The following is a 26,480-nucleotide window of genomic DNA, read 5'->3' as shown; positions in this document are numbered from 1 at the left end:
GACACACGATATTTCAGTTGTCCATTGCCTCGGTCGACGGCGTCTGTTTACTTCGTGTGTGATTTATCATACCCGGAAAATCCACTTTCATAACCGTGTTTACTTTTACGTCCAATGTTCCAGGTTTCAGGTGGGACGAACACAGATTTCAGGTAAAAAATGCCGATGGCGATTTGAAATAAGTTAATAACCACATAATTTTATGCCATGTTTTACATCGTAACTACTCAACCTTATCGCTTAATACCATTTCGTTACCAAAAGCTGAGCGTGCTCCGATTGGGAATCTTTCTCGAATTATTCTGACGTTTTAGAAAAAGACAGTCTTAAAATCCTTTTATAAGTTATTTACTTCCGATTTTTATTAAAATCCCATTTGCCACAGTGCCGTCTGGCTTGCATTATGCCATTCAGACCTGAACAAATTCTGTCGGTCTAGTCCAATAGTTTTGTGAAGGCAGGAAAGTTTAATACCAACTTACCAAGCATGAAAATAAATGGCTTCAATAACAAAACTGCGAAAAGGCGAGGCAATGCATGAATAAGTGTTTGTTATGCAATAGACAATATTGTCCCTTGATTGGCGACGATCATAAAGGATTTATATTTGCATTGTCATTTGTCTGCATAATCAAATTCGCATAACTTTAGGTACCTACATCATATTAAGTTTCCAATATTTACTGTTTTGATATATCTGTCAAACTAATTAAAAAGACACGCGCCATGAGAAAGAGTGCAGATCATCGGTACACTGTGTGAAGTCAGAGTAGGCGCGGTGAAGAGATTTTGTGTTGTTGTTTACTTAATCATACATGCCATATCCCCCGGCGGGGGAAAAAATCCCCCCGAATTTAAAAAAAAAAAAGATTTTTTTTTTTTTTTTTTTTTTTTTTTAATTTTACATCAGGCAACTATGACAAAGTGAAACCACAGTATGTGAGTGAAACTCTCCAAAAGGAAACTTTTACAACAAGTGATCAATTAATTTGTAGTAATTATTAAAGGCAAAGAAATATTACTCTTTTGGAAGGAAGAAATTAATAATATTTATTCTATTCTCTTATTGTCTGAAAGTCATCAAAGCTGATAGAATTAAGCACAATTTTTTAAAAGACTTTGGAGGAAGGTAAATTTAATTTAATTGTCTCGAAAACATATTTTTCCAATGACATATTTTGTTCTGCAAGTGCATTACAGTATGCCATGACAGTGTATCATAAAACTAAAATAAATCATGACATAAAATAATTCAGTATAATGAAAAAGTTAAGAGATTTTCAAAGCAAACTATATGTGAATACATTTTTTCATACGTCTAAAAATACTTTAAAATTTTGCCAACTTAGACCTTCTAAAAAAATCCCCCTGAATACAACCAAAATCCCCCTGAATTTTCAGCCTTTTAAACAAATCCCCCTGAATGGTCTCCAAAAAATATGGCATGTATGCTTAATCGCCCCATATTTGCATCAGCAGACGATATACCAGTTAGTCGAATACCCTACGTAAAATATTATTGACTTTGACTTGAATCTTTTTTTAATATTTTATCGACTCGCTTATAAGACTCAGGTTAAAAATCAGGACTCAATTTTCCCGTCTTATAGTCGAGGAAATACGGCACCAGTTTGTGTACCTGATTTTAAAGTACAAAATGGATATTTGTTTCATCAACATAATTTTACAGTCGTCCACGTTATTATTATTAGCAATTAATGCAACTAATATGTCTTATAACATATTAGGTGTGAGCAAGCATCAATTCAGGCAGAAATAACTTTGTAGGATACCATTTTATTGTTTTTATCACCAATGCTGATTGGGTGATGAAAAGGGCAAAAGGGTTCCACCATAAAAGGACAAGGTGCAGCAGTGCCCCAGCCAGGATTTGAAAAGGACAGGGTGGAGTTTTGAATAGGGAAGGTCATGAGTCGCATAGCAGCAAATAGGGGTTGGCGTGTTAAAGCATCACCCTGCACACAAGCGGGGTTTGAAGGGGTCTCCAATTTTTTTTATTTTGGCTGCATTAATTTATTAAGGCGGCTCTGTCCAATAAAAGGCACAGCGGGTTGTATGAAATGGCAGCAGGGCGCCGTAAAAGTGCAGCGGGGCACCATGCAATGCTATTAATGCCTAGCTGGAGCACTGATGCAGCACACTTACATAACTCCTTAACTCAAACAGTTCTAATTGTAATATTAAAATGCATCTCATCTCAATGAAAAGGCCAATGCTTTGATTAATCTCTGACCAATTTTCCATGAAAATCCGGTGTATCCTGTGCAAGACTATTTACCTGTATGCCAATTTTCATGGTCCTATTTGAGATGTTCACCATGTCATGACGACATTGTTGCCAGCATGACCCATGTCTGTAGGTCAAATGCCAAGGTCACTCTCAAGTGTCAAAATTCTTTGTATAATGGTCTTTTCCAGCTGTTACTTGGTCATTAGGGTCTTATAAAATACATTCAATGTCAAAGAACAACTATTCTTAGATAATGATATGTTTCAGGAATTGATTCTGTCAGTGGCAGGCTCAACATAATATTTATTTGACAAACATCAAATTGGTTTAGTTGTGCTTTACTCATGATTGCTTCTACTCTTAAACTGGTAACACATGCCTCCAATCCAAAAATAAACAAAAAAATACAAATGTGACATAGTATTGGCACTTCGAAATTCCACCAAAAAGGGATGATGATGCAAAATGGGTTAAGGCACGGGTCCACCAAGGCTGAACAAATCCCCTGTTCATTATAAACCAGGTGTCACCATTGTTTTAATGCCATCGAGGCCACTTGCTTTCTCCTTTACTCGTGGCGGTCGTCCGTGTTGTGATAGTTTAAATATTCTTTGGCACTGGGCCTTTAAGGCTGAACAAATTCCCTGTACATTATAAACCATTGCCTCAATTGCTTTCTTCCTAACTTGTGGTGACATGTTGGTTTTGGCAAGGTTTAACAGTAATGCGACCTGTCAATTGCCAATTAAGTCTTTCATTGAGACTGGTATGCTATATCCAAATTGAGCACTACGCCTTTAAATACATTTAAATGAAAAGGTAACTCTATTTCAGCTGATACTTAGGAAATGAATTTTTAACACATGTGTGATTTATTTTTAGAATGAAGCAAACTTAAACACGTATTCTAACAGGATGACAATATCTTTTCTGAAACACATTCAGATTACCTTGTTATTTTCCCTAAATTATTGTAACATGATATGGCTAAGGGAACACGAGTGTTTTTTTTAATACAGATGTGCGCATCATATGTTGGTCCATATCTAAGCCTCATCATTAAATGTAATGTATTTTTCAACACAAACTTTTGGCATTTTATTAAAAATATTCATTTTTTTCAATTACCAAATGAATCAATCTTCAAAGTGACAAACATTTGGCATCTAAAGAGAACTATTTACACATAAATCTACTAATAATTTTAATAATTGTTAAATTAATTTCCATTCCAAAAATGGACGCTCCTATCTAGTCATTTAAATGATTTGTAGAGCTATTTTTAGAAAACCAACCCCCATTATCAAGTGTGGCCATTTACTTAGTTCATATTTATGAATAAGGAAATAAATATCAAGCTGAATAAGAAATAAGGAAACAAATATCAAGCTGAATAAGACCCCTTGAACACTTCTTTTCACACAACTACCTGATGGAAAAAGATGTCAACATAAAGGATAGCTTTGTTCTAATGTTCAATTCACGTACAACATTGAACCAAAAAAAATGTTGACAATGGCTCTTAGACAGTTTTAGATTTATAGAATCTGTTATATTTCAAAATTATCAAAACTGTTTTGTTAAATCTCTTTTAAACTTAAATGATTTAAGATTTAGTTTTAATGGGCCTTTAAAGTTTTAAGACAGCCAACATACTATCCTGCAATATTTAAATGTTAAACTATGGTCTTACATATTGATCACAAAATGTAAACTCCAAATGTAAACCCCCTTACAAATCCCAAGTAAAATACGGTTTTTACACCAACGTGATAAAAATAGACACATGTAATGGGTCGCTACTGGTTCATGTGAGGACATGGGAGTTATTATTCTATTGTTGACAAGGAGATTTCATAAAGCGGGGCAAAATGGTGGGGATTTACAGTCAACTGAAGTTTCTTGGTTTTTTGTACTTTTCATTGTATTTGTAATGATGTGTAAAAGGCGCTGAGCCATGAACTTATTTACACTTTCATGCACTGACTTGTTTACATAATCATTATTATTATTATTATTATATAAATGATAAGCATAAATACATTTGGTAATGTAGTTTCATTATTATTAATGTGTTTTTAATTATTTTAACAACAGATTATTGTAATATATTCTTCACCAACATGTAAATTTAGGTTTAAACTAAATATCAATATTCTATTTTGTGCAGCTAAAAACTAGATTTCAGGTTGGTCTATTAAATTAATTCATGCTCAATTTAATTGTTTTTTGTAAGAACTTGTGTTTATCTTTTTCAGATCTTAAACAGATGAACATGTACATGTATCTTCACAATGCAAAGTGAAAGGACAGACTAGTGATCTTAAGTGTCACCAATGGCCATATTAAGTGTTTTTCCCATCAGATGTTATCAAACTATCTTTTACCATATGCTATAAGTGTAAACTTTGAACTCAGTTATCACTTCATTCATTGGAGATATTTTTATCAAGTCTTAACAAATCAGTTATGTTCAGCCTCAAAAGCCAGATCTGTTGAAGGCTGTAATAGTCAGCCTTTGGATAAACCGTAGACGTTCTTGAAATGAGTTATGATTTGATTCTAATTATAGATTTAGCATGTGACTAACTTGTAGTTATTGCATTCAAGGATATTGGTTTTAAGCTGTGCATTGTTAATTGTTGGTGAACAAACACTTCAGTGATTATCAACTAGGTTCAATAGGGTTTAAACAAAGCCATATACCACGAACTATAAAACAATTGACTTCTAAGAGAAATAAGAAAAGTGAACTATAATAAGTTTTGAAACTCTCTCTCTGTTGTTGAGAAGGTAGAAACTTGGGCAAGATGCGGAAGATTCGATTGTCGGATACGGACCTGGAGCTGTTTGATATTGAGATCTCTCCGGGAGATTACATGTTCTTCCAGCGACACAAAGATGCCTTCAAAACCATGTTCCGAGAACAGGTAGGATGTTAATCATTGTTATTTATTTTTGTAAGTAAAAAGTAATGTTTGTTCAAAACCTATCCTTTCTCGTATCTGTCTAATATAAATGTTTTGGACTTCCTGGAAGCCTAATGTCTGTGAACTATTAAGGTTATAGATTTTAGTTCTTAGTCAAAGCCTTAACATAGGCATTTTATGGAAAAAATAACATGAAGAGCGCCACAAGCATGTACTATGCATGTTGAGCTATAGCCTGTAGAATAGTTTCAATTAAAAGTCTTTTAAAACAGACTTTTAATGCAAGATAACATAAAAATTAATGCTAATTGCCAGAAAATTTATATCAGGGCAAGCCCTTCTGGACCCGATTTGCGATTACGTTCCGCAGCTTCACAGTGAAACACGGCATCATCAAGCAGATGAATATTGATTCTCCAAAGTTCCAAAACCTCATAGACCAGGCTTTCATATTCATACACGAACAGTTTGTTGATGGTTTGTATTAATTTAGTTATATTTTGTGACTGTTATGCCCCTGAAGGATGGCATAAAGTAATTTCACTGTCCATCCACATTTCCATATGTTTTGTTACGACCCTCTGGTATGGTTAAGGTTAAGGTCACATTAGAAGGTCAATGTTGCATAGCAATACTTCGTGTCCCAGCCATGAAGTCTTATCTCTTACGGGAATTTCAATTAATCTTAAAAGATTTTTTAATAAAAACTTTATATTCAACCTAATAGCTTTCTGTCAGACAGGCCAAGTTGGGGGTATATGTCATATTTCTGTGACTCTCTTCCTCAATATTCAGTCTCCAGCCCTTCCACTGCATTCAGCTGTGGGTTTTTATCGACTGCAAGTACATTGTCTATGTAAGTTATCAGGGTTATCTTGAACTGAGCAAATTCTCTTTTGAAATCAATACAGGCTATAAATGTATGATTTTGTATACTTAATGAATGGCCATACAATCCAAACAAAATTTTGTATTATTTAGATTATGAACTACATATCCAGCCAATGGAATCTCCTTCAATAAGTTCCCTGTATAGTTGTTTAGAGTTGCTGTTTCAAAACTTTACAGATATGGTGTCATAATATAATTTCCCACCTGTTCAAAACATGTATAAATTAACCCATTGCTTCATTGATATATGCCTCTGTAAAGCCTCTGTGAAAAACCTCACAGATACACCATTTTACTCTGTCAGAAGCTATAATGTATAATGAGGGGATTATTTAGGGGCAGCTGATGTGGCCACTTCTCTATGGAGAAAAGGGTTAAGACAGAAAAATGTATGTAAACCCTAGTATCATAGCTTTGTCAGCTCTGCCTTTCTTAATCATGAAGAGTTTACATAAGTTGATCTATCTATTGCGTAAAATATACTGTGCTTGACAGTGTGCCAAACAAAAGTCATACAAAAGGAGATATCAGATTTCTTAGACCTTGACATTAATACAGTGGAAAAATAACTCATTGTTATTGATGATTTGCATAACTATTTAGGCATAGCAAGATGTTTTACATTGCTTACTTTAACCAATCAAATTTAACTGAAGCTCCACCCTTATGAAACTAAGTAGTAACGTAGTTAATAATAGATGATGTGTAGCTCTTCCTGACCGAAACTTGTTTGAGTTTAATGTTTCCTTGTAACATATGAGAAAGAAAGAAAAGTCATAACAAATTCAAGGGCTTTGCATTGTATCAGTACTTCAGTAATCGTGGGCACAAGGGGTTAACAAATACTTGTGAAACAATTACAATTAATGAACATAATTGAAGCATTTGAAGTGTATACATGTAATATAGGCAGTACTTTAAGAAAAAACATTTGCTTATCTTAATAATTTAAATTTTCTGAAGGCAGAATGGTGCTAATGCTAGTCTCCATGAGGGCAGAATGGTGCTACCAAAAAAGAAAAAGATGCAACAACCTTCAATAACCCTTAAACTAAAACCCCTCTGTGTTATCTTTATGTATTTTTTTTCGTTAAAATATATGTACAAATATAGTAAGAAGGGTCATAGTTTTTCCAATTTATTTGATATTATGTGGAACTATTTTTGATTTTCTATGTATCAACTATTAGATTGTACAATGCATCATTTACTTAAAGTTTATTCAAAAGTCCATATGTAAAGAAGTATCACCTAAAAGTGAACATTCTCTCAAATATTTAGTGTACAATGCCCTTCGAAACCTTAAAGATGCACTTTTACTCCCAAATTAGATGTACCACAATTAATACAATTGTATTAATTTACCAAGAAGGATGAATGAATATCGAAAACAATGGTTATTATGAAGGATACCATAATATATTTGAAAGAAAGGTGCAGATAACACAGCATTTCTACCTTATTAGACGATAGTTGATCACTGTAAATATTTAAGGACCCACCAGTTATTAAATATTTGTGTGTTTTCAGCTATTAAATTAATACACTGTTACAATCTTGTTTTCAGTCATTAATATTTTCCATAAATGCATGATTTGCGTAGTTAAAGGTTTACCACTCAAAATTCATGTTTGTTGTACATGTATTATTATTGATTTTAAAAACTAAGTGGCACTTAACATGTTCAACCAACTGTTTCAGGCAAACAAAACATGGCAAAGAACTTCCTAGAGGACATAGCTCGCCTGGCCCAGAATCAAGACAGGTTCCCGGAACTGGACTCAAAGTCTTTCTGTGAGAAGTTTATAGTTTCTGTGCTAAAATTTTAACTTATTTAAAAATATGACTCTAAATGAATTGATTAGTTTAAAACATCTTGGTTAGTATTGATAATGTTTCAGTGCACTTTTTGAATTATTTAATTAACACTACTGAATTAGCCAGTTTATTACTGTATAAGATTCTTTGTATTGTCTATGAACACCTAAAATTGATTTTTCTAAATCCAGTTCACTTAATATTTACAAAATATTACAAATCATTTTCTATGAAATGGTAAACATAAAAATGTTATGGGTTTGAGATCTTGGGGAGGAAAACATATTTTATGAAAGGCAACATTAAGCAGAAGATTATTATGAATATCGTTTGTAAACATGAATCTGTTCAAGATGTAAAAAATAAAAAAGCCACATTTTGCTAGGACTGTTTTATTTATCATTGATGATTTTCTTCCAGCGAAGGACCCTTTTTACATTCGTGAGACGAGAGAGCTTTTTAGAAACTTTTTTGGAACCCCAGATCAAAAGTCATCATATTTAAAGGTACTTCCCTAATACTAAAATACCTGCCTAACTTACCTGATTTTAGTGATTTGTAAAAGTATGGCAGATTCTCTATTGCTCTACAAATGACTTTATATATGAAGTGTCTGACTATTATTTGTATGGGTAGTACTTGTTTGTGTATGGGCAATGATAGCTTGACTTTGTAAGTCACGATGGAACAGGAATTTTATAAGGAATTTGATAGAATATGGAGCGCTTATTTATATGTTAACTTGTAAAAATATTGGAATAAATTAATATCCTTTAGTATCTAATTTATTTGTAAGGCCATCTTATTATGATTCAAGCACAATCTCATGCAATTTTCTTATTCACTCATAACTTCCTGCTTCAGGTGTACATTCTCAGTCCAGTGTATTTACGGTTCGGTGGCTCCATCTGCCGGTGTCTGATTCGCTGGACTGAGGCCCAGCAAATGGACCCAAAGGATGAATCGTACTGGATCCCGCCCCAGCCCCAAACTGAAACGCAATCTGGAAATGCGGAGGCTGCAGAAACAATCATGTGCTCTTCTTGTATAGATTTTTGTGGGACAATTTACTTTAAAGAAAAAATCATGGGATACAGAGGTGGCCCTGTTTCATTTTGCTTTTGGAGAAAGGGCGATCCTCGTTTTAATGATCCCAACAACCCTCTTTATGCCCCTCACCTGTCAAAAGATGATGATTGGCGAGATCTTCTCACCATTGACATGTTTCGAGACTTCTTTAATTATGTGCGATACACATACGGCAGTGAGTCTGACAAATGTGACGAGTGTCAAGATTTGAAAAAGAAACGAGATAAAGTAATACATGTTTGTCGTGCTTCAAAGAAAAAAAAGAAAAAACCGGCAAAAGAAAAAGAAGAGCTTATAAAGGACTTAAAGGAGGTGAGGGAACAGATTGATAAAATTGATGATTCTAACTCTGGCCTGGAGGAGATACTGAGAAATAAACCAAGAGTTAGAGAGGCATTGCAAGAGGTAATGCTATAGGTTACAAAAATTAAAAGAACCTTTTTGAAGATGCTCTTTTACTCAAAAATAAGATTTACGACAATTAATACAATTATTTTAATATACCAAAAATGATGAATAAAGTCCAAAACAATGGTACTTATGAAAGATAACGAGTTTATTTTGGAAGTATGGTGCAGAAAACTCAGTATTTCTACCTTTTGCGATGATAGTAGATCACAGTAAACCTTTAAGCACTTACCAATCATTTTTTTTTTAGGATTTCAGCTATTAATTACAAGGTTACAATCTTGTTAACAATAATAAATATTTTCCATAAATGCATTATTAAGTGAGTAGTTGAAGGTTTATCACTCTAAATGTATGTTTTTGAAACAATGTTTATGTATTAATTCTGAATAAGAGTCTCACTTTAAAAGAATCATTAGCCTTTTAAAGAAACTTGTAGAGTAATCATCTGACTTGAAAACACCTTAAGTGTAATCTGCTGACTTGTAAATACCGTAACATTAAGAGTAATCAGCTGACTCCTAAACAACTTTTAGTGTAAACGTCTGACTTTTAAAATACAATAAGAGTAATCAGCTGACTTTTAAACAACTTTAATAGTAATCTACTGACTTTCAAGATACCTTAAGTTAAGAGTAATAAAGTAACCTTTTAAACAACCTCAAAGGTACTCGGCTGACTTTTATACAACTTGAAGAGTAATATGCTGACTTTTTAACAATGTAAAGAGTAATCGGTCGCCTTAAAATATCCTTAAGAATAATCAGCAGACGTTATTATAATGATCAGAGAAATCTGCTGACTTTCAAATAACCTTAAAGGGACTGTACACCAAGATTGGCACCAAAAAAACTTTTCTGTAACAAATCTACTTAACAAAATGTTTTACTTTTTGATATCATAATTGTAAAAAAATACCAAAATGTAAAAAAAAAATCCAGTCAGAGACCAGGTTCGTACTGGTGTCTTCAAAATTGCAGTCCAGTGTCGTATCCACTGTGCCACGAAGGCTTTCCCTCAACAGTTGGAATATTTAAGCTATATACCTAACTTGGTAATATCACGTGATAACTAGCCAATCACGCACAAGGAATAAATTCTACTAGGAAGACATACCTAGTCATCTTTTTAAATGGAAAAATACGAAAACAACTGCGAAAAATAAATTAATTGTAAACTATGTGGTACTTCAGTTAGTAAATTGCAATGCATTGTACACATCGATACAAAGTTTATATCAGTTTTCGACAATGTTTTTTTTTTTTGCTATTTCATCATACAGAGTACAGCCCCTTTAAGTGTAATTGACTTTTATTTAGTCAACTTTTGCTATACCTTGCATTAGACCAATATCAAAAATGTAACTTTGAAACATTCTTTGTAAAAGTATAAAACCTGTATCTATAGATCGAAAAAATATTTGAATCAGAAAACAGAAGATTATAGACATTAATGGGACTGATATTACATTAATTTACAAACCTATATATGTTTTTAGCAGTATATTGTATTTTTATTTTGTGGGAATTATAATTGGTTTGAACATCTGTTTCAGTGTACTGTACAGAAAAATTGTACATGTTAAAACAATTTGCTTTAAATTCAGGTTGAGAGAAAGGAAAAGTTAGAAAAACTTCATAAAGCTGCACTGAAGCAGAAGAGTAGCGAATATCAGGTAAATAAGATCCAGCTGGACGGAGACTCGAAAGACTTAGTTCAGTCTAACTCACTTGTGAAAACTGTCAAACGCTCCGACTTCAGCACTGAGGAGGAATTCCGTGAGAACACCATGTTTAAAATGCCTGACGGTTACGACCCAAATGACCCGGAGCCGCTGGTTCTAGGTGTGAAGAAGGACGGTTCCCTGGTGCTTGACTACAGGAGAAACTATGTGCTGGTGTCCGGCTTCAAGGTGATCAAAATGGAGGACAAGGCTCACGGGCTGTATGAAGTCAACATCTCGCCAACATCAGATAGGGTATGTGCTGATAGTGATATTTGCTAATATCACATTACCAAGAGAAAATATTACATGGTCATTCTGTACGGAATTTATGAAACAATTTTTCTAATATTGTTAAAAATAAACTTTTAAATTAGCCATAGTAAATGAGATTATTAGATATCGTGTTGTATGACTCTAAATGTGATATTAAGTCTTTATTTATATCATAATTTCTATTTTGATTATTTCTAGTTCTAAATGCATGAAATGTCGCTATATAATGTGTAAATTCACAACTATTCATTTATGATATTACATCAAGATATTACGCTAGTTCTAAATTATTTCATATATTCTATGGGTCATTTATGATATATATTTTTTTGTAAAGATGGAATTCAATCAACTAAGGTTTATGAACTTTTTAGCATTGAGGAATATTATTCGAATGCCATACTGAAACATTAATTATTTGAACTCGCCTAAAACCAATCTGATGCCCTTTTTGAAATCATGAACAAAGTTATCTTGGAGATGAAGAGCATCTACTTCAAATAAGGCATTATTGTATACATATAAACAATAATAACCTCCATATGAATTAATGATATGAACTGATATTGTGATAATTTAAACAATTGTGAAGAATGTTATATTTACCTATACTAAGTCACTCTCGATGTTGCAAACTCACATGTGCCCAGGCTGGGAATCGAGTAGCAAGTGCGTTAACCATTGCACTTGCCGGACAACCCAAAAATTGCGTTATAACAGAGTTTATTGCAGTTGTTTTAGTGTTTTTATTTTGCCTCTGAGCCTATGACACCATTTTTTACTTGAACCTTGGCCTGAGAGTTTATTTCTTGTTGATATCTGACAGACAGATGAGATGGAGAATGAACACTTTGAGAAGATGAGGCTGAAAATGGAGGAGAAGGATCTAAACTGGTTCCGCCTGAACAGCCAGTTTCTAAAGGAGCAGATCCCTGGCCTGCCTGAAAGGTTTGAGTGGTGGGAGGCCCGGGGCTTCGTTGTCTGTGTGTTTGATTATGAGGTGGAGGAAAAGGAGCAATGCGAAAAGTGGACCAAGTTTTCTATTAAAGTGAGCGGCTACGAAGAGATGCTTGTGAAACATGCTGTCATGCTTTGTAAGTAAAATTGGAGTGTATTAAAATCCATGTATATATAAAAGCCACGCAATTTCAAATTATTTTTGACATTTTGTTTTTCATTTATTTTTCACATAATGTACATATCAACTTACAGTACAAATCAACTTACAGTTCTAAATTCAAAAAAGCTCTAGTTCTATGTATTTTGTAAGGATAAGCATGAATGTAAAAATAATAGTCATGCGCACACCCATACCTATACACTTGAACACCCAAGTGCACACATAAACATGCACACTAAATCCTGCATACATACACACGAACACATGCATGCACAAACTTACTATGTACAGTACTGCAAATACAATTAATGTCCCCTATATTAGCTAATGTATTCAAACAGAGTATTTTATATATATGTAGATAAAGTCCTATAATTGATGTTATTTAATTAAGAAGTCTTAGGAGTTTTTGATCTGGCTATTTGTGTTTTTAATAGCTAATTTATGTTAGCTGTTTAAGTATTTCTCTTTTTTTATTGTGGGTTTCATATTTATAATTGTTTAAGGCTTTTTGTCTTTTATTATTATACTTGACTGTATGTAAAATTTCATCAAAATCATAAAGGATGTTAAGAAGGGCTTTTCTTGTGATTGGTTAAATTTATGAATAAGTAGTAAATAAGTTATTTTTTAATTAACATTAATTCAATACAACAAAAATGTTATAAATCAGCCATGCAAAATATAGACATAATAAATTAAAATTGTTTTATTGAAGATGACATAAAATATAATTATTATTTGTCATTAAAATTGGAAATGAAAGAAATTGTTAATTTCAATTTATGATGTTTCATGCCAAGTCTCCTTGAAAGTTTTTGCTGATAATAATTTGATAACTATAACAATGCTTTTAATGTGCATTTTATTGTGTAGAAATGTTCTACTCAGTTATGCTTGTATAGAAAATGAAAAAGCTGTAGTAGAATGTTATGGTTCACTATTTCAGTGGTACACTACATTGCTAAACATAAGCTACAAAGCTGCCCTGGCTGGAATATGGAGATTGATGATATCGTTGCTTGTCTTCTTCCTGAGAGGCAGCCAAACATTGAAGATATTCAGGTAGCAAATTTAAATATTACCAATTTTTATTCTAGAACGGATAGTTTAAGTGTCCCCTAGTGCCTAGTGGAGGCAACTGTGGCATCTCACTTTCTTTTTGGCTCTCGAACAAACATTTTTTTCCAATTTTTACTAATTTATGTAACATTGTTTATGTGCAAAACATCTCCACCAAGTTCAATAATCAGATACATGTCTTTGTAATATATTTAGAGTTAAAGGCCTGTCGAACACATTTGAGAATCACTGCATGTATTTGGATTTTGTTTTAAACTATCAAAGATTTAAATTGTCTGCTTTTCCTTTAATTGCTTCAACCAGCATATTATGTCAGCTGACTGTTTTCGTTTGCTTGTTAGTTTATTGAAGAGAAAAAGTTAGGATACGTAACTGTCATGACCATAGTGTCAGTAATCGGCATTGTAGGCTTATTGTGCAACTGGAATATTTGTTCAGTTATGCCGTTTGGATTATTGAGAAATGGACAATGGTTTGCATCTGCTTTCAGAGCTTTTGTTGAATGTATAAACTCTCTTGTTGTTGTTTCAGGTGTCGTTAATGCGAGGATTTAGGTTTGAGGATCGACTTACATATGAAGAAAAGGCGTCTTTAATTAAACATTATGTGAGTGAAATAACGTAAACAGCTCCCCCACAGACAGTTCATTAATGTGGTTTAAAATTTTATAAATTATGTTACAAGTCTAAAGTACTCCATGAATAATAGCTTAACCCATTTTGATTTATACTATAATACTCCAAGAGCATAAATCTTTTTCATTCATAAAAGATTTAACCCTTTACATAGAGCAGTCGAATGTTCACTAGTGTTATCGGTTTTCATATACACAAAATGATAGCTGATTGAACTGACAGCTTTTCATAGCAGTTTAGAAAAAAGCTATGGGTTGAAACTGAAAGTACCTTACAGTTTGTCTTAACGACCAAGTTGGTCTTGTGCATTGTCCATTTAGTCAAAATAAAGTCCTTTCATCTACACTAGTCCAACAGCAAGCAGCTGGGTTAACAGCAATAATTGTGTTCCAATTTTTTTGTGGTTAGTTTAGTTTCTAAATGATATTGGCATTTGAAAGAATTCAAATCAAAGCTTCAGTTCATAAGCGTTGATTTTCTGAAGTTAGGCATATGAACTGACTTACAATGTATCAAGTTATTACCATACTTAGTAGAGGTAATTATAGGGACATATATATTTAGAAACCAGTCTCATATATATGTGTATGTATTTGAAATGATCGTGACAATAACTTTACCTACAGATTTTCTTTTCTTTCAGCCTACACTAAATTTTAGCAAAATTTTAATGGGTGTTGATAAGGGGTTGGCAAAGACATTGTTAGATAGTGAAGACGACGCGGAGAAAATGAAGATGCGTAAAATGATTGATGCTGTCGCTGAAAAAAATGTGAGTCTAATGGTATTAAGCATGCACTTTGACTCATAAGTCAGATTTACCACAATTCATACAATTGTTTATGAACCGAAAAGGATGAATAAATGTTGAAAACAATGGATCGACAACCATTATTTTTTATTTGAAAGAAATGTGCGGAAAACACGGTATTTCTACCTTATGAGACTATGGTAGACCACAGTAAACCTTTGAGCACTCACCAATCATTAAATATTTCTGCATTTTCCGCTATTAAATACACAGTTACAATTGTTATATATCAGTAATTCATATTTTCCATAAACGCATTATTAAGTAAGTGGTTAAGGTTTATCACTCAAAATGTATGTTTGTTAAAATATATGTATTTATTAGGGATGCAAACGAATATTCGAATATTCGATCAAACGTTTGGTATTCGAATGTCAAAATCGGTATTCGAATATTCGAAAAAAAAATTCAATAAAGAGAACAAAACACATTTTGCCTTCATCACTGATGTTGTTTATAAACCTCGTTTATCTTGTTTTTACAACGATTGGCCCCTAATCCCAGAGGTGTGAATGTGATGACTAGACACGCGACATGTGTCATTTAGGGACATTTCGTCGGGTACTATAAAAAGTCCCCCTACTTCTACAATAACTGGCTAGGGATCGGCTTTAACACCAATGTGTTGTCTTGGCTGCAAATTATGCTGTGCAAAATAGCGCAAAACGAGGTGATGATATAAATGCCACAATAATGTTGTTGCATATATGTGCTTTAAACTGTTTTCATCTTTCAATACAATTTTCGTGCTTTGAAATGGATTTTTGAATATAATTCCTCTATTGTTGTACAATAAATAAGTCCAATCCACTTATGTTTTCGTTTTACTGTTTTACTAGTTCCCGAGTTGGTTTGAGTTTTCCATAGTTATATTTAGTCAGTTTAGAGGTCAATCTCAGAAAGAGGCTGATCATCCTACGGAAAGACCTTCCATTGGCGCAAAACACTGTTTTACTAGGAATCCATCTAATTTCACATTGTTTACAAAAGGCAGCGGAATTGAATTATTCGATTTTGTTGTTTGTCTGTTTATAATGTATTGCTTTTTACTTCCTGGAAATGGAGAATTTCAAAGGCTCATTTGGGGAAATCAGGATCCGCCGCGCGTACTGGATACGACAAAATTGGGTTTAAATGCCCTGGCTATTACTTTAGCGAATAATAATAGTAGTTTACTACATCTTCTAAAATATGTATTTCGCTAATCGAATATCCGAATATTCGATCGAAAGAATTACCAAATATTCGAGTATCTGTTTTGCCATTCGTTTGCATCCCTAGTATTTATTGGTTTTGAATAAGAGTGTCACTATAGATATTGCATTGATGTTGTCAGATGTCTCTGTGTATGGGATTATGTGCACATATCTTGTTGGTGGATTTTGGTGCAATGATTATCACACTGATCATGACAAAAAAATCATTTTAGAGAATGTTCACTCTTTTTCAGTTACTTACCAAGAATCTTCCAGTTATTGATGTTGCAGAGTTAAAGTAAGTGAAAACTGAAATTTAGGACGTGAAATCGACATTTAATTTGAAATCTAAAACTAATTGGCTTATAAGATAAGAACAATTGCTTACAATGGCCCCATGACTACTGCAATTTGCTATGTTAGTCTCGTGCCACATCTTTCAACATTGAAGCATATGTTTAGGATACATCTAACACAGTCCTACTGATAAATGCTTGAAAACATGTTTGAAACAAGATTTTAAACATAAATAAATAAAAATGCTGAGCATCAACATTATTTTCAAGTAGTGGTTGATGTTTCAACACTAAAAAAGGAATGTATGAATATGTTTGTTTCTATCTATGCATTATATTGATTGCTACCATGGCCTTCTTGCTCCAGGACCAAGCTAGGGCTGGATGGGGAGCCAACAAAGGCCGATATTCTATATGAGCAGATGATGCAAGACCCAGCAAACTTTGAGTTCTTCACCCTGGCAGACATTGATGAAGGTATGCTCTTAACAATCGCAAACATCGAAGAACGTATGCTTGTATCTGATAGGAATTATGTAACTTTGAGAAATTAGATTTAACTACATGTACAAAAGATGCATGTGTAAAGGATTATACTAAAGTATGATAAAATGCAGGCAAAATAGCTTGGCTGCTCTTGGAACAAAAAACTTAAGCTTTTATCCATACCATTGAATTTATTCTTTTTATTCCAAAACTAAAATGTTTTCAATTACATACCATTTTGTAGACATGCTTATTATGTGTTTGTATTGATAATTATTAGCATCTATATGTTATACATTTATTAACTCTGGCTAAATATATCTATTATTTATGCCTTCAGTCAACAAAGAAAAACAGATAAATGTTGAATATGAATGTGCAATTTTACTGGTTTATGTAGTAAACTTCAGGAAAAGAACAATCTGACTTTATTTCTAACCACTATTGTCTTTATTATAATATTATTATCTAACAATGCTTCTACCCTTTGCAGAGGAGGGTTATTGGGACCTTGGGCTGAAGTCATTGGAGATCCGCTGCTATAACCGGCTGTTTGACCCCCCCGTAGAGGTGTGCCCAATGTGTAAGCAGGTGGGTGTGCCCTGTGAGTGCTTCAAGCCTGATATACTCGATGAAAAGGTCAAGAACTTCTTCCATAAACAGGCGGGCTACTACATTAATTTTGATGCACGAGGGAAAGACAAACGTGTCGGTAGGTAGAATGGTTCAATTGTCTAATTAGTGAAATGTATTTGTATATTACTTTGATACATATTTATGTAACGTGTACATGTATTTCTTCAAACATGTACCTCTTTATCATGTAAATCGGTTTTACAGTGTTGGAAATATTTTGTAGGATTAGCAAATCATGCTTCTATAATTTAATCAGACACACACTATAAATCCTCTACATAGTTTTCATCCTTTCACAGAGCTGCCCAAATTGCAATACCATGAGAGTAAATTGAGCCTGGATGATGACCATGTTGAGCCACCAATGAAGGAGCATGATATTCGTAAGGAGCTTGCCAAGGTCACAGACAAGTGTGTGGAGTTGGGCCTCAATGTTGCTGATTACGAGGTGACCACTCAGACCGACCTTCCCTCCAGCCTCGGTGGTGAAGCCAATATGGATCCCCTGCCTGGTATGCAGAAATCTTTAGTGTCTTTAACTAGAATCATTGTTGAGTAGCTTGAACTCAAAACATGTACTTTAGCTGTATACAATAGTTTGAGTCATATATTTTAAACATAAAGAATGTAAGAAAATTATATTTGTTAACCTTAGCTGAAATTGGAAAAGGCATCAACAATAATTTGACTTCAATTTTGTTAAAGAGATGCAAAAGGCATTTCTAAAAAAATTGGCAGTTTGTCCAGTGTATTTTCCACTTTCTTACTTTGAATCTTTTATGGGCTATAAATGATGACCTTAAGGAAATAATAAAAAAGTTCAATAAACAAATATCATATGTCATAATCTGTTTCACCTTCACTTTTATTTTGTTCAGGTTGCCATTGCAGTTTGAGCTTCAGGATTGCAAGTGGCAAGAAGTACCAGACCATATCTATTACTGTTGGAGCGTACATGTCAGAAGATAAAATCCTGTATAATGCTGAGGTGAAGAGAATTCAGGCATTGCAGGAAGGGAACATGTGCTGCTGTGCCAGGTCACAACTGGAGGAGGAAATCAAACAGATTGAAGCTAAACGAATGGAGAAAAAAAGATCGGTGAAAGGAAAAGTGCAGGAACAGAAGGCCATAGAGGGTCCTGGTAATACAGAGGTAATGCATAAGATCCCTGAGATGAATGATGAAAATGTTAAAACAGAGGTAGACAACAAAATAGACAAAAATGAGAAAGAAAAGGATGTTGAAAAACTTGATGAAAAAGTTGAAAAGATAGAAGTAGATGGAGAAGATGGTGTGCAAAAAATTGAACTAAGTGAAGAGAGTAAGGTTGATGAGAAGTCTGCAGTTGAAGAAAAACTTGAAGCAGGTAATGTAAATGAAGAAATTGCAGAAAGCCCTGAGAAGGAACAAAAAATTGATTCAGAAATAGACTCCAAGCCTAATGAAGCAAATGTTGAAAGTATTGTTACATTAGAAAAAAAGTCTGAAATTTTAGAAAATGAAAATGAACAGGCTTTCAAACATGAGGAGAGTGAAAAAAATACGGAAAACAATGTTACAACAGAAAAGACGGAAGGTAAAGAGGAAAAACCGGCCAATACAGAATTGGAGGGTGCGGTTGCAGGGGCTTCAAATATGGACAATGTTGATGCTAAAGTCGAAAATGAAGAGCCTGCTGATGATCTTACCCTTGAACAGTTCTGTGACTTGATGAAGATGAATTTTGAGGACGGCATTGCTGCATATGCAAAAATGAACATTAAAAAACCAATAAAATTTCGAAGAAGAGAAAATAATTGCAATGCTGACAGGATAGTTGAGCTAATGCAGAAATCATATGACCAAGCAGATAGAGAAGAGAGAAAGAAGCTGGAAAACCCACAGTGGTCTGTAAATCATGTGCCTGTGGTGAACAAAGATACAAAGAAGGAGATGTTTGCTGTCAACACTGTAAACATTGGGTGAGTTGAAGATTTTTTTTTCAATGATATACAACTTTGGATATGGTCATGTAAGCCAACAAAGAAGAATAACTAACAAAAATACTGTATACAGTAGTTTTAAAATATACCATTAACTTTGTCAGCAACAGTATTGAAATTGGAGTTAAATATTTATTTGCATTTTAATCATTGATGCTCTTCAGATAAATTTGACCTCACAAAGCATGTTGAGCGGAGGCCCTTAAGTTCATGGTTAATCCTGATGTCAGGAATGAGAGTCTGTTTTTTTTTTTTAATTTGGCATTTCCATCAGAAACAGTAGGAAGTACCTTGAAATTAATATAAATGACTTTGAAACAATTTCAAAATTGGTCTAAGCCCTAACAGAGCTTTTGGCATGAACTATATATAGTCAAATAGACAAAGGGCTATTTTTCAAGATTGACAATTATAAGGTGTTCTGATTTAATAATGAAGGTTGTTCTCAGGTTGAAATGAATTTTTATTTTAGCAAGACTACGATCATGTTCACGACTGACACAAAAAAGGCAGAACCAAAGCATGAGGTGAAGGAGAAGAAAAAAATCAAAAAACAGAAGGTGGCTAAACTCCCAAAACGGAAAACAATACAGGATGAGTATGAGAGAGCTAAAAACAAAGGACAGATGGAAGACGTGGAAAAATTGGATAGGCAGAGAATGTCAATGTTGCAATTGTTTGGAGACTTGGCCGGGGACGAAAAAATTGGGGAGCAAATATCTGATGCTCTTATGAAGGTTGGGAGGCATTACACAGAGGAGGAATCTGAGGAGGGGAAAAGACGGATGTTCAGTGAGATGAAAATGGATAAAGATGGCAACTACTTTATGGATGAGAAATCATTGAAGAGGATATTCGATCCTAGGGATATTGATGCCTTGAAGGGAATAACGGAGGAATTTTCTGACGTTATCAAAGGGAGGGAATACAAGCTGCAAGATATGGCAAACAATCTGAAGTATCAGCTAGGGCAGGAGTTTGGACCCGAACTTATGAATGACGCGAAAGTGGAAAAGAAGCCGGAAGAAAAACCCAGGAAGAAGAAACTGAAAAAGAAAAAACCGCCACCCATGGAAGATGTTGCAAAGGGAGAGGAATTCCAACTGAGAGACTGTGGTCACTGCAACAAGAAGGAGCCTACCAGGAAAGCATTCAAGAAATGTCAGATGTAAGTGTAGCCAAATACCAATTGTTCCAAGTATTGATGTATTGCTTATGTTTGTGTATTAAGTAGCTTTGTAACAGATCACCTTTGGTAAGAGACTTGATCGTAGAGTTCTTAAGACTATTATAATATATTTACTCTGATAACATGAACTCAGGACCTAGATCATTTAAAATATGTGTATTAGCCAGCAGCAGGAAAGTTGCTTATTGTTGCTGGATGGCCCTTTAACTGGTAACGAGTCATTGCTTCAAAATAGAATGGAGTGATATTGATGATATATTTTCTTAAGTTTGTGTGAGAACAGTACCATCATCAGTGGTTGTTTCAGTGCGAGCCCATTTGATCAATTCAAGTCACATGACTGAAATTGCTGGTACAAGCATGATACAATTTAATCTGATTTCTTCTCATTAAAGGTGCAAGGATGAAGGTGTACTTGAGGTGCGCTACTACTGCTGTCGAGAATGTCAAGGTCAGTGGAGTATTGTGTGCTGTTTGAGAGCAGTGGGGTATTGTGTGCTGTTTGAGAGCAGTGGAGTATTGTGTGCTGTTTGAGAGCAGTGGAGTATTGTGTGCTGTTTGAGAGAAGAGGGGTATTGTGTGCTGTTTGAGAGCAGTGGGTTATTGTGTGCTGTTTGAGAGAAGTGGGGTATTGTGTGCTGTTTGAGAGCAGTGGAGTATTGTGTGCTGTTTGAGAGAAGTGGGGTAATGTGTGCTGTTTGAGAGCAGTGGGGTATTGTGTGCTGTTTGAGAGAAGTGGGGTATTGTGTGCTGTTTGAGAGCAGTGGAGTATTGTGTGCTGTTTGAGAGAAGTGGGGTAATGTGTGCTGTTTGAGAGCAGTGGGGTATTGTGTGCTGTTTGAGAACTGCGGGGTATTGTGTGCTGTATGAGAGCAGTGGGGTATTGTGTGCTGTTTGAGAGCAGTGTGGTAGTGTGCTGTTTGAGAGCAGTGGGGTATTGTGTGCTGTTTGAGAGCAGTGGAGTATTGTGTGCTGTTTGAGAGCAGTGGAGTGTGCTGTTTGAGAGCAGTGTGGGTATTGTGTGCTGTTTGAGAGCAGTGGGGTATTGTGTGCTGTTTAAGAGCAGAGGGTATTGTGTGCTTTTGAGAGCAGTGGGGTATTGTGTGCTGTTTGAGAGCAGTGGGGTATTGTGTGCTGTTTGAGAGCAGTGGGGTATTGTGTGCTGTTTGAGAGCAGAGGGGTATTGTGTGCTGTTTGAGAGCAGTGGGGTATTGTGTGCTATTTGAGAGCAATGGGTTATTGTGTGCTGTTTGAGAGCAGAGGGTATTGTGTGCTGTTTGAGAGCAGTGTGGTATTGTGTGCTGTTTGAGAGCAGTGGGTTATTGTGTGCTGTTTGAGAGCAGAGGGTATTGTGTGCTGTTTGAGAGCAGTGGGGTATTGTGTGCTGTTTGAGAGCAGAGGGGTATTGTGTGCTGTTTGAGAGCAGTGTGGGTATTGATGAAATAAATTCAGATGTTGCTTAGTCTGTTCATGTAGTGTCATGTTGTCTACATATCACATATTTCAAATATTAAATATTTTTCAACATAATTGGTATATATTTAATCTAGATTGTATTTAAAAAGATGTCTTAATGTATTTTACAGTTGAAGACTGGAAGAACCGACACAAGATGGAACACCGTGATTGCCTGCTGGGCTAGGGGAAATAATTTAAAGAAAGAGATTTGTGGCAACATCGAATAAGTACTGTCATATAACTGAACACTTTTTATTGCACAGTTAAATCGTTGATGCTCTTCAGAAGCATAAATAGGCAGAACAAAGAAATCAGTCTCAAATATAAAGTTTTTTATGTGCTTTCTATAATCATTCATATGTTAAAATATACATTCAAGCAGATTATACATTCAAGCAGATTATAATTTATATTATTATCATAATGTTATAGACATGTTGATTTTAATTATCATGTTTGAAAAATGATGTTGTTTTTTGTTTGCATTTTATTTTCAATCTTTCAGAGAAATTGTAAGCAAGTATGTGTGTTTCAGTTTCATTTACTATTGATTTAAATTGTAAGTTAAATGATGAGGGCACCCTTCTCCAATGTTTGCAAATATTGTTACACAATATGTATTTTCTTATAAGTGGTTTCGCTAATAAATCTTTTCTTTTTTTCAAACTTATTTTCACAATAATAAATATGATAAATCAGAGATTTTATGATACATAGGACAAGTTGGAAGACACTTTAAAAATCACAATTTTGGGATTTAAGGTGCCTGACATACAAAAATATTGTCATTTTATCGGGCATTTGGTATATTTTTGATATTATCCCTGATGACTCCGTAAAAAGTTGGCAGCACTTCAAAGACACCTCTTGCTGATAACTGATGTATTAAATATAAGACTGATTTATTGCCGTCATTGCCGTCGGTGTTCTTCACTTCAGCTGGAATGGATTGTGAAATGACCTGTGATGTGAAATGACCTGTCTATCACGGCATCAAAAATTACACTTGTACATCGTAGACCTTTAATGTCATTGGTAATTATGTATTCAGTACTATTTTATTACGTGCCATTCCTTGTTGAGAGTGTAATAAAAACATTTTCTTGTGTAATCTAATTTGATATTTTCTTTTCCCCTAGCAAATTTAGCTTCATACTTTACCAAAAAATAAATAGAATGTTCCTTTTTGGTCATAGAATTGTCATTTGATGAATACAATCTGGAATGATCACATGTGTGGTGTTGATAATTTATCCTTCATTGATGTTTTACATACTTCATTTTTTGGTTGTTTTTGCATTTATTTATTTTGGTTCAGTCCTCGTGTAGATGTAGTTTAATTCCTTTGTGCATAGAAATAAACATGATTGTTGGGTATTTTCTATGAATTATATTGTTCTTTATTTTTCTATTTAAAAATTTACACAATCAGGCGTATGTTATTGATCATATACATCTGTTCCATTTCAATAGATCACAGACCTGTTTTACTGTCATACTGTGTATAGTTTAGTTATACTGTGTCGCATTGGATATAATTTTGTTTTACTATAATACCGTGTATAATTTAGTTAGACTGTGTCATTCGGTGTATAATTTAGTTAGACTGTGTCATTCGGTGTATATTTTAGTTAGACTGTGTCATTCGGTGTATAATTTAGTTAGACTGTGTCATTCGGTGTATAATTTAGTTAGACTGTGTCAGTTGGTGTATATTTTAGTTTGACTTTGGCATACTGAGTTTAATTTAGGTTTTCTGTCATAACAAGTATAATTTTGTATTACTGTTATATTGTATGTAATTTAGTTTCATTGTGTCATTTTGAGTATAATTTACTAAAACTGTCATAATGAGTTTATTTTTTGCTGTCATACTGTGTATAATTTAGTTAAATCTGAATAGTACAGCCACATTTTGAAATGGCATGCGTTGCTAGATCATCGGGATATATCGGTTTATGTAAGTTTATGGGAGATAGGGGAGAAAGTTAAGGGCATCAAAAACAACTACTTTTGTGTTTTTTTAATGTTTGCCATAATCGGGATTGTATGGTTTAAGTTAATCATGAAATCCTATTGTCTCAAATTCATCCTGCTTTTCATGTATGCTTGAATAAAATTTTAGTGTGGAATTTGTTCTTGTTTCCCTGAATCCCCTATTACAGTGAGCTTGATATAGTTGCTGTAACATTGGGAAAGTTAATATGTTTGTGCGTATGTTCAGTACTTTGGTCAACATGGGGAGCTTTGCTTTAACAAAACACAGTCATTGGTCAGATGGCGGGTCTGTTGTAGTCCGAATTGCGTGTCCTTGCATTGTACCTTGCGGAGCATGGTCCAATTCACCAGCGTCTAGAGAGGGCTCAGAAAACTGAATACTTAAATTACTAATTTTGACAGAGTATAATTTGTAACATAAAAAGCATTAAGTGACATTATTGCTCATGTAATATCATTTTTACTAAAAAAGATGCAGTCTCAAACTCGAGATGTTCGTGCACATGGGTCGTAGCATGTGGATCCGGTCTGTCCTCCAAAAGACTCATTATTGAAAGTCATTTCCATTGGTCACATCGTTATTGATAGTCAAAATAAATTGTATTCAACATAACCAGTAATGCTACTGTGCTTAATCGCTTGTGTATACTTCCAATATAAACTTCGGTTACTGGTGTAGTAACTATGGCATACTTTAATTTTCTGGTTTTATAATTAAATAACTTGACAAACGAAAACCGTCACGAGACTAGGTCTGCAGGTCATGGGTCAAACATCTTTAACTTGCAAAGACTTGCACTGTGGTTCATGGAAGGACCACTTAAGTGACTGGACACGACACGAGCTACCATCAACTTATGTGATGTGTCACACACAAGACCCTGGTCTCTCGGCCTTCTGTGTTAAAGGACTCAAAATCTAATTATTTAACTTCCATTGGCTTTAACTTCTCATACCGGAATATGCTGTGAAATAACTTTACCTTGCTCAAAAATGAATATCTGGACTTCATTCACTTTTGGCGTGACGCCTACGAACGCGTACTATGACTATTGCCAGTAAGTAATGTTTCAGTGTTTTTCTAGTAATCTGCATTGTTATATGGACAAGACCATATCTCCTCGATATTGAGTATTGTCCTTTCATAGTCAATGCTGGTGGTCTACAGAGGCTAACCCTATAGACTAGCGTTGATACCTAGTATTACCTACATATATAATACTATTGAAAGGGAAGATTAGCATTGTTTTGTCGTTAAATTGACATGGACTTGTAGACTGGTGACCTACGTTGCGAATTTCGGGTTGTCCTTGATTGCACTGATGTGGTTTTGCCATTATCGTGTATGGTCTTATTTCAACATAAATGTTTAAGGGCTCATATACACCTAAGTGTTGAGTCTGAATGCCTTTTTGAATTTATTATTGTTGCCATTAAACAAAACGCCGTCAATACCATTCCTTTTGATAAAGGCGTAACATATAAAGGCGAAACTAGTCTCATGTTATGCCTCGGTCACATAATTCCCGCACCGTTTATACCGTACAGTCGCAGCTTTTGGCCACATGCCTACGGACCCCGTATGTGGGTGCATACAGAAAAAAGTTGTTTTCGACGGAAAATGAATGAGAAGTTTCGATTAGCGACTTCCGTGCAATATTCGTGCGAGCACCGGCAAGCTCTTGACGGACCTCGCGTTAATTGTTCAAAATCTGTAAGGACACCGTGCGATGGCCGCAGAGCTTAACCAGGACCCTTGCGACCTGCTCCCGATTTCGGAAATATCTACGTGTCCCCTATTCTCTGCAAGTTCAAAAAACATGTCGGCTGCTCGCATTAGTCAACCATGTCCGTACGGACTCCCTGCGAAAAATTTCGCTTAAAAGCCTACTCTACGGAGCTCGTAGCGTGGATGTGACCAGGGCATTACATTATTTGTAATTTTATTTTGATCCAATAAAATCCAAATTTAAAGGGTTTATAGTATCCAGTCTCAAATTCGGACTCAAGAAGTTGGTGTCCCTAGGAGCACAACTGTCCATTTATGCACCAGTCAATTGTAACCACGGCCCACCCAGGTCCAGGGACTAGCGGGGACTTTGACTTTCGGTCCAGCCAACCCCGGGTAAAATCTCCGCACTGCGGGGACGAACTGATGGTAAAATCACCGCCAAATTCCCCCGCACCCAAGGGACAATAAGTA

At 34.7% G+C, this 26,480-nt stretch overlaps 1 protein-coding gene across 4 annotated transcripts; it reads left to right on the top strand.

Moving 5' to 3' along the window:
• On the top strand, positions 1 to 24,411 carry LOC128216891 (uncharacterized). Of its 4 annotated transcripts, none has more exons than XM_052923593.1 (19): positions 1 to 152; positions 4,510 to 5,181; positions 5,511 to 5,658; positions 7,774 to 7,866; positions 8,311 to 8,396; positions 8,755 to 9,291; positions 10,994 to 11,365; positions 12,213 to 12,480; positions 13,456 to 13,571; positions 14,121 to 14,195; positions 14,868 to 14,996; positions 16,486 to 16,529; positions 16,895 to 17,004; positions 17,507 to 17,725; positions 17,949 to 18,161; positions 18,528 to 19,611; positions 20,105 to 20,800; positions 21,217 to 21,272; positions 22,408 to 24,411. In XM_052923593.1, the coding sequence occupies exons 2-19, from the start codon at positions 5,062 to 5,064 to the stop codon at positions 22,461 to 22,463; spliced, it is 4,422 nt and encodes a 1,473-aa protein (XP_052779553.1). In that variant the 5' UTR covers positions 1 to 152; positions 4,510 to 5,061; the 3' UTR covers positions 22,464 to 24,411. The 4 variants fall into 4 exon arrangements, with proteins under 4 accessions (XP_052779553.1, XP_052779550.1, XP_052779552.1 ...); XM_052923590.1 differs by having other exon boundaries at positions 19 to 152; positions 8,755 to 9,384; XM_052923592.1 differs by lacking the exon at positions 1 to 152 and adding an exon at positions 3,991 to 4,125 and having other exon boundaries at positions 8,755 to 9,384.
• Positions 24,412 to 26,480: the final 2,069 nt, after the last annotated feature.

Source organism: Mya arenaria, chromosome 14, assembly GCF_026914265.1.
Source record: "Mya arenaria isolate MELC-2E11 chromosome 14, ASM2691426v1".
In the NCBI taxonomy this organism is placed as follows: domain Eukaryota; kingdom Metazoa; phylum Mollusca; class Bivalvia; order Myida; family Myidae; genus Mya; species Mya arenaria.
This window is presented reverse-complemented; position numbering and strand designations above follow the sequence as displayed.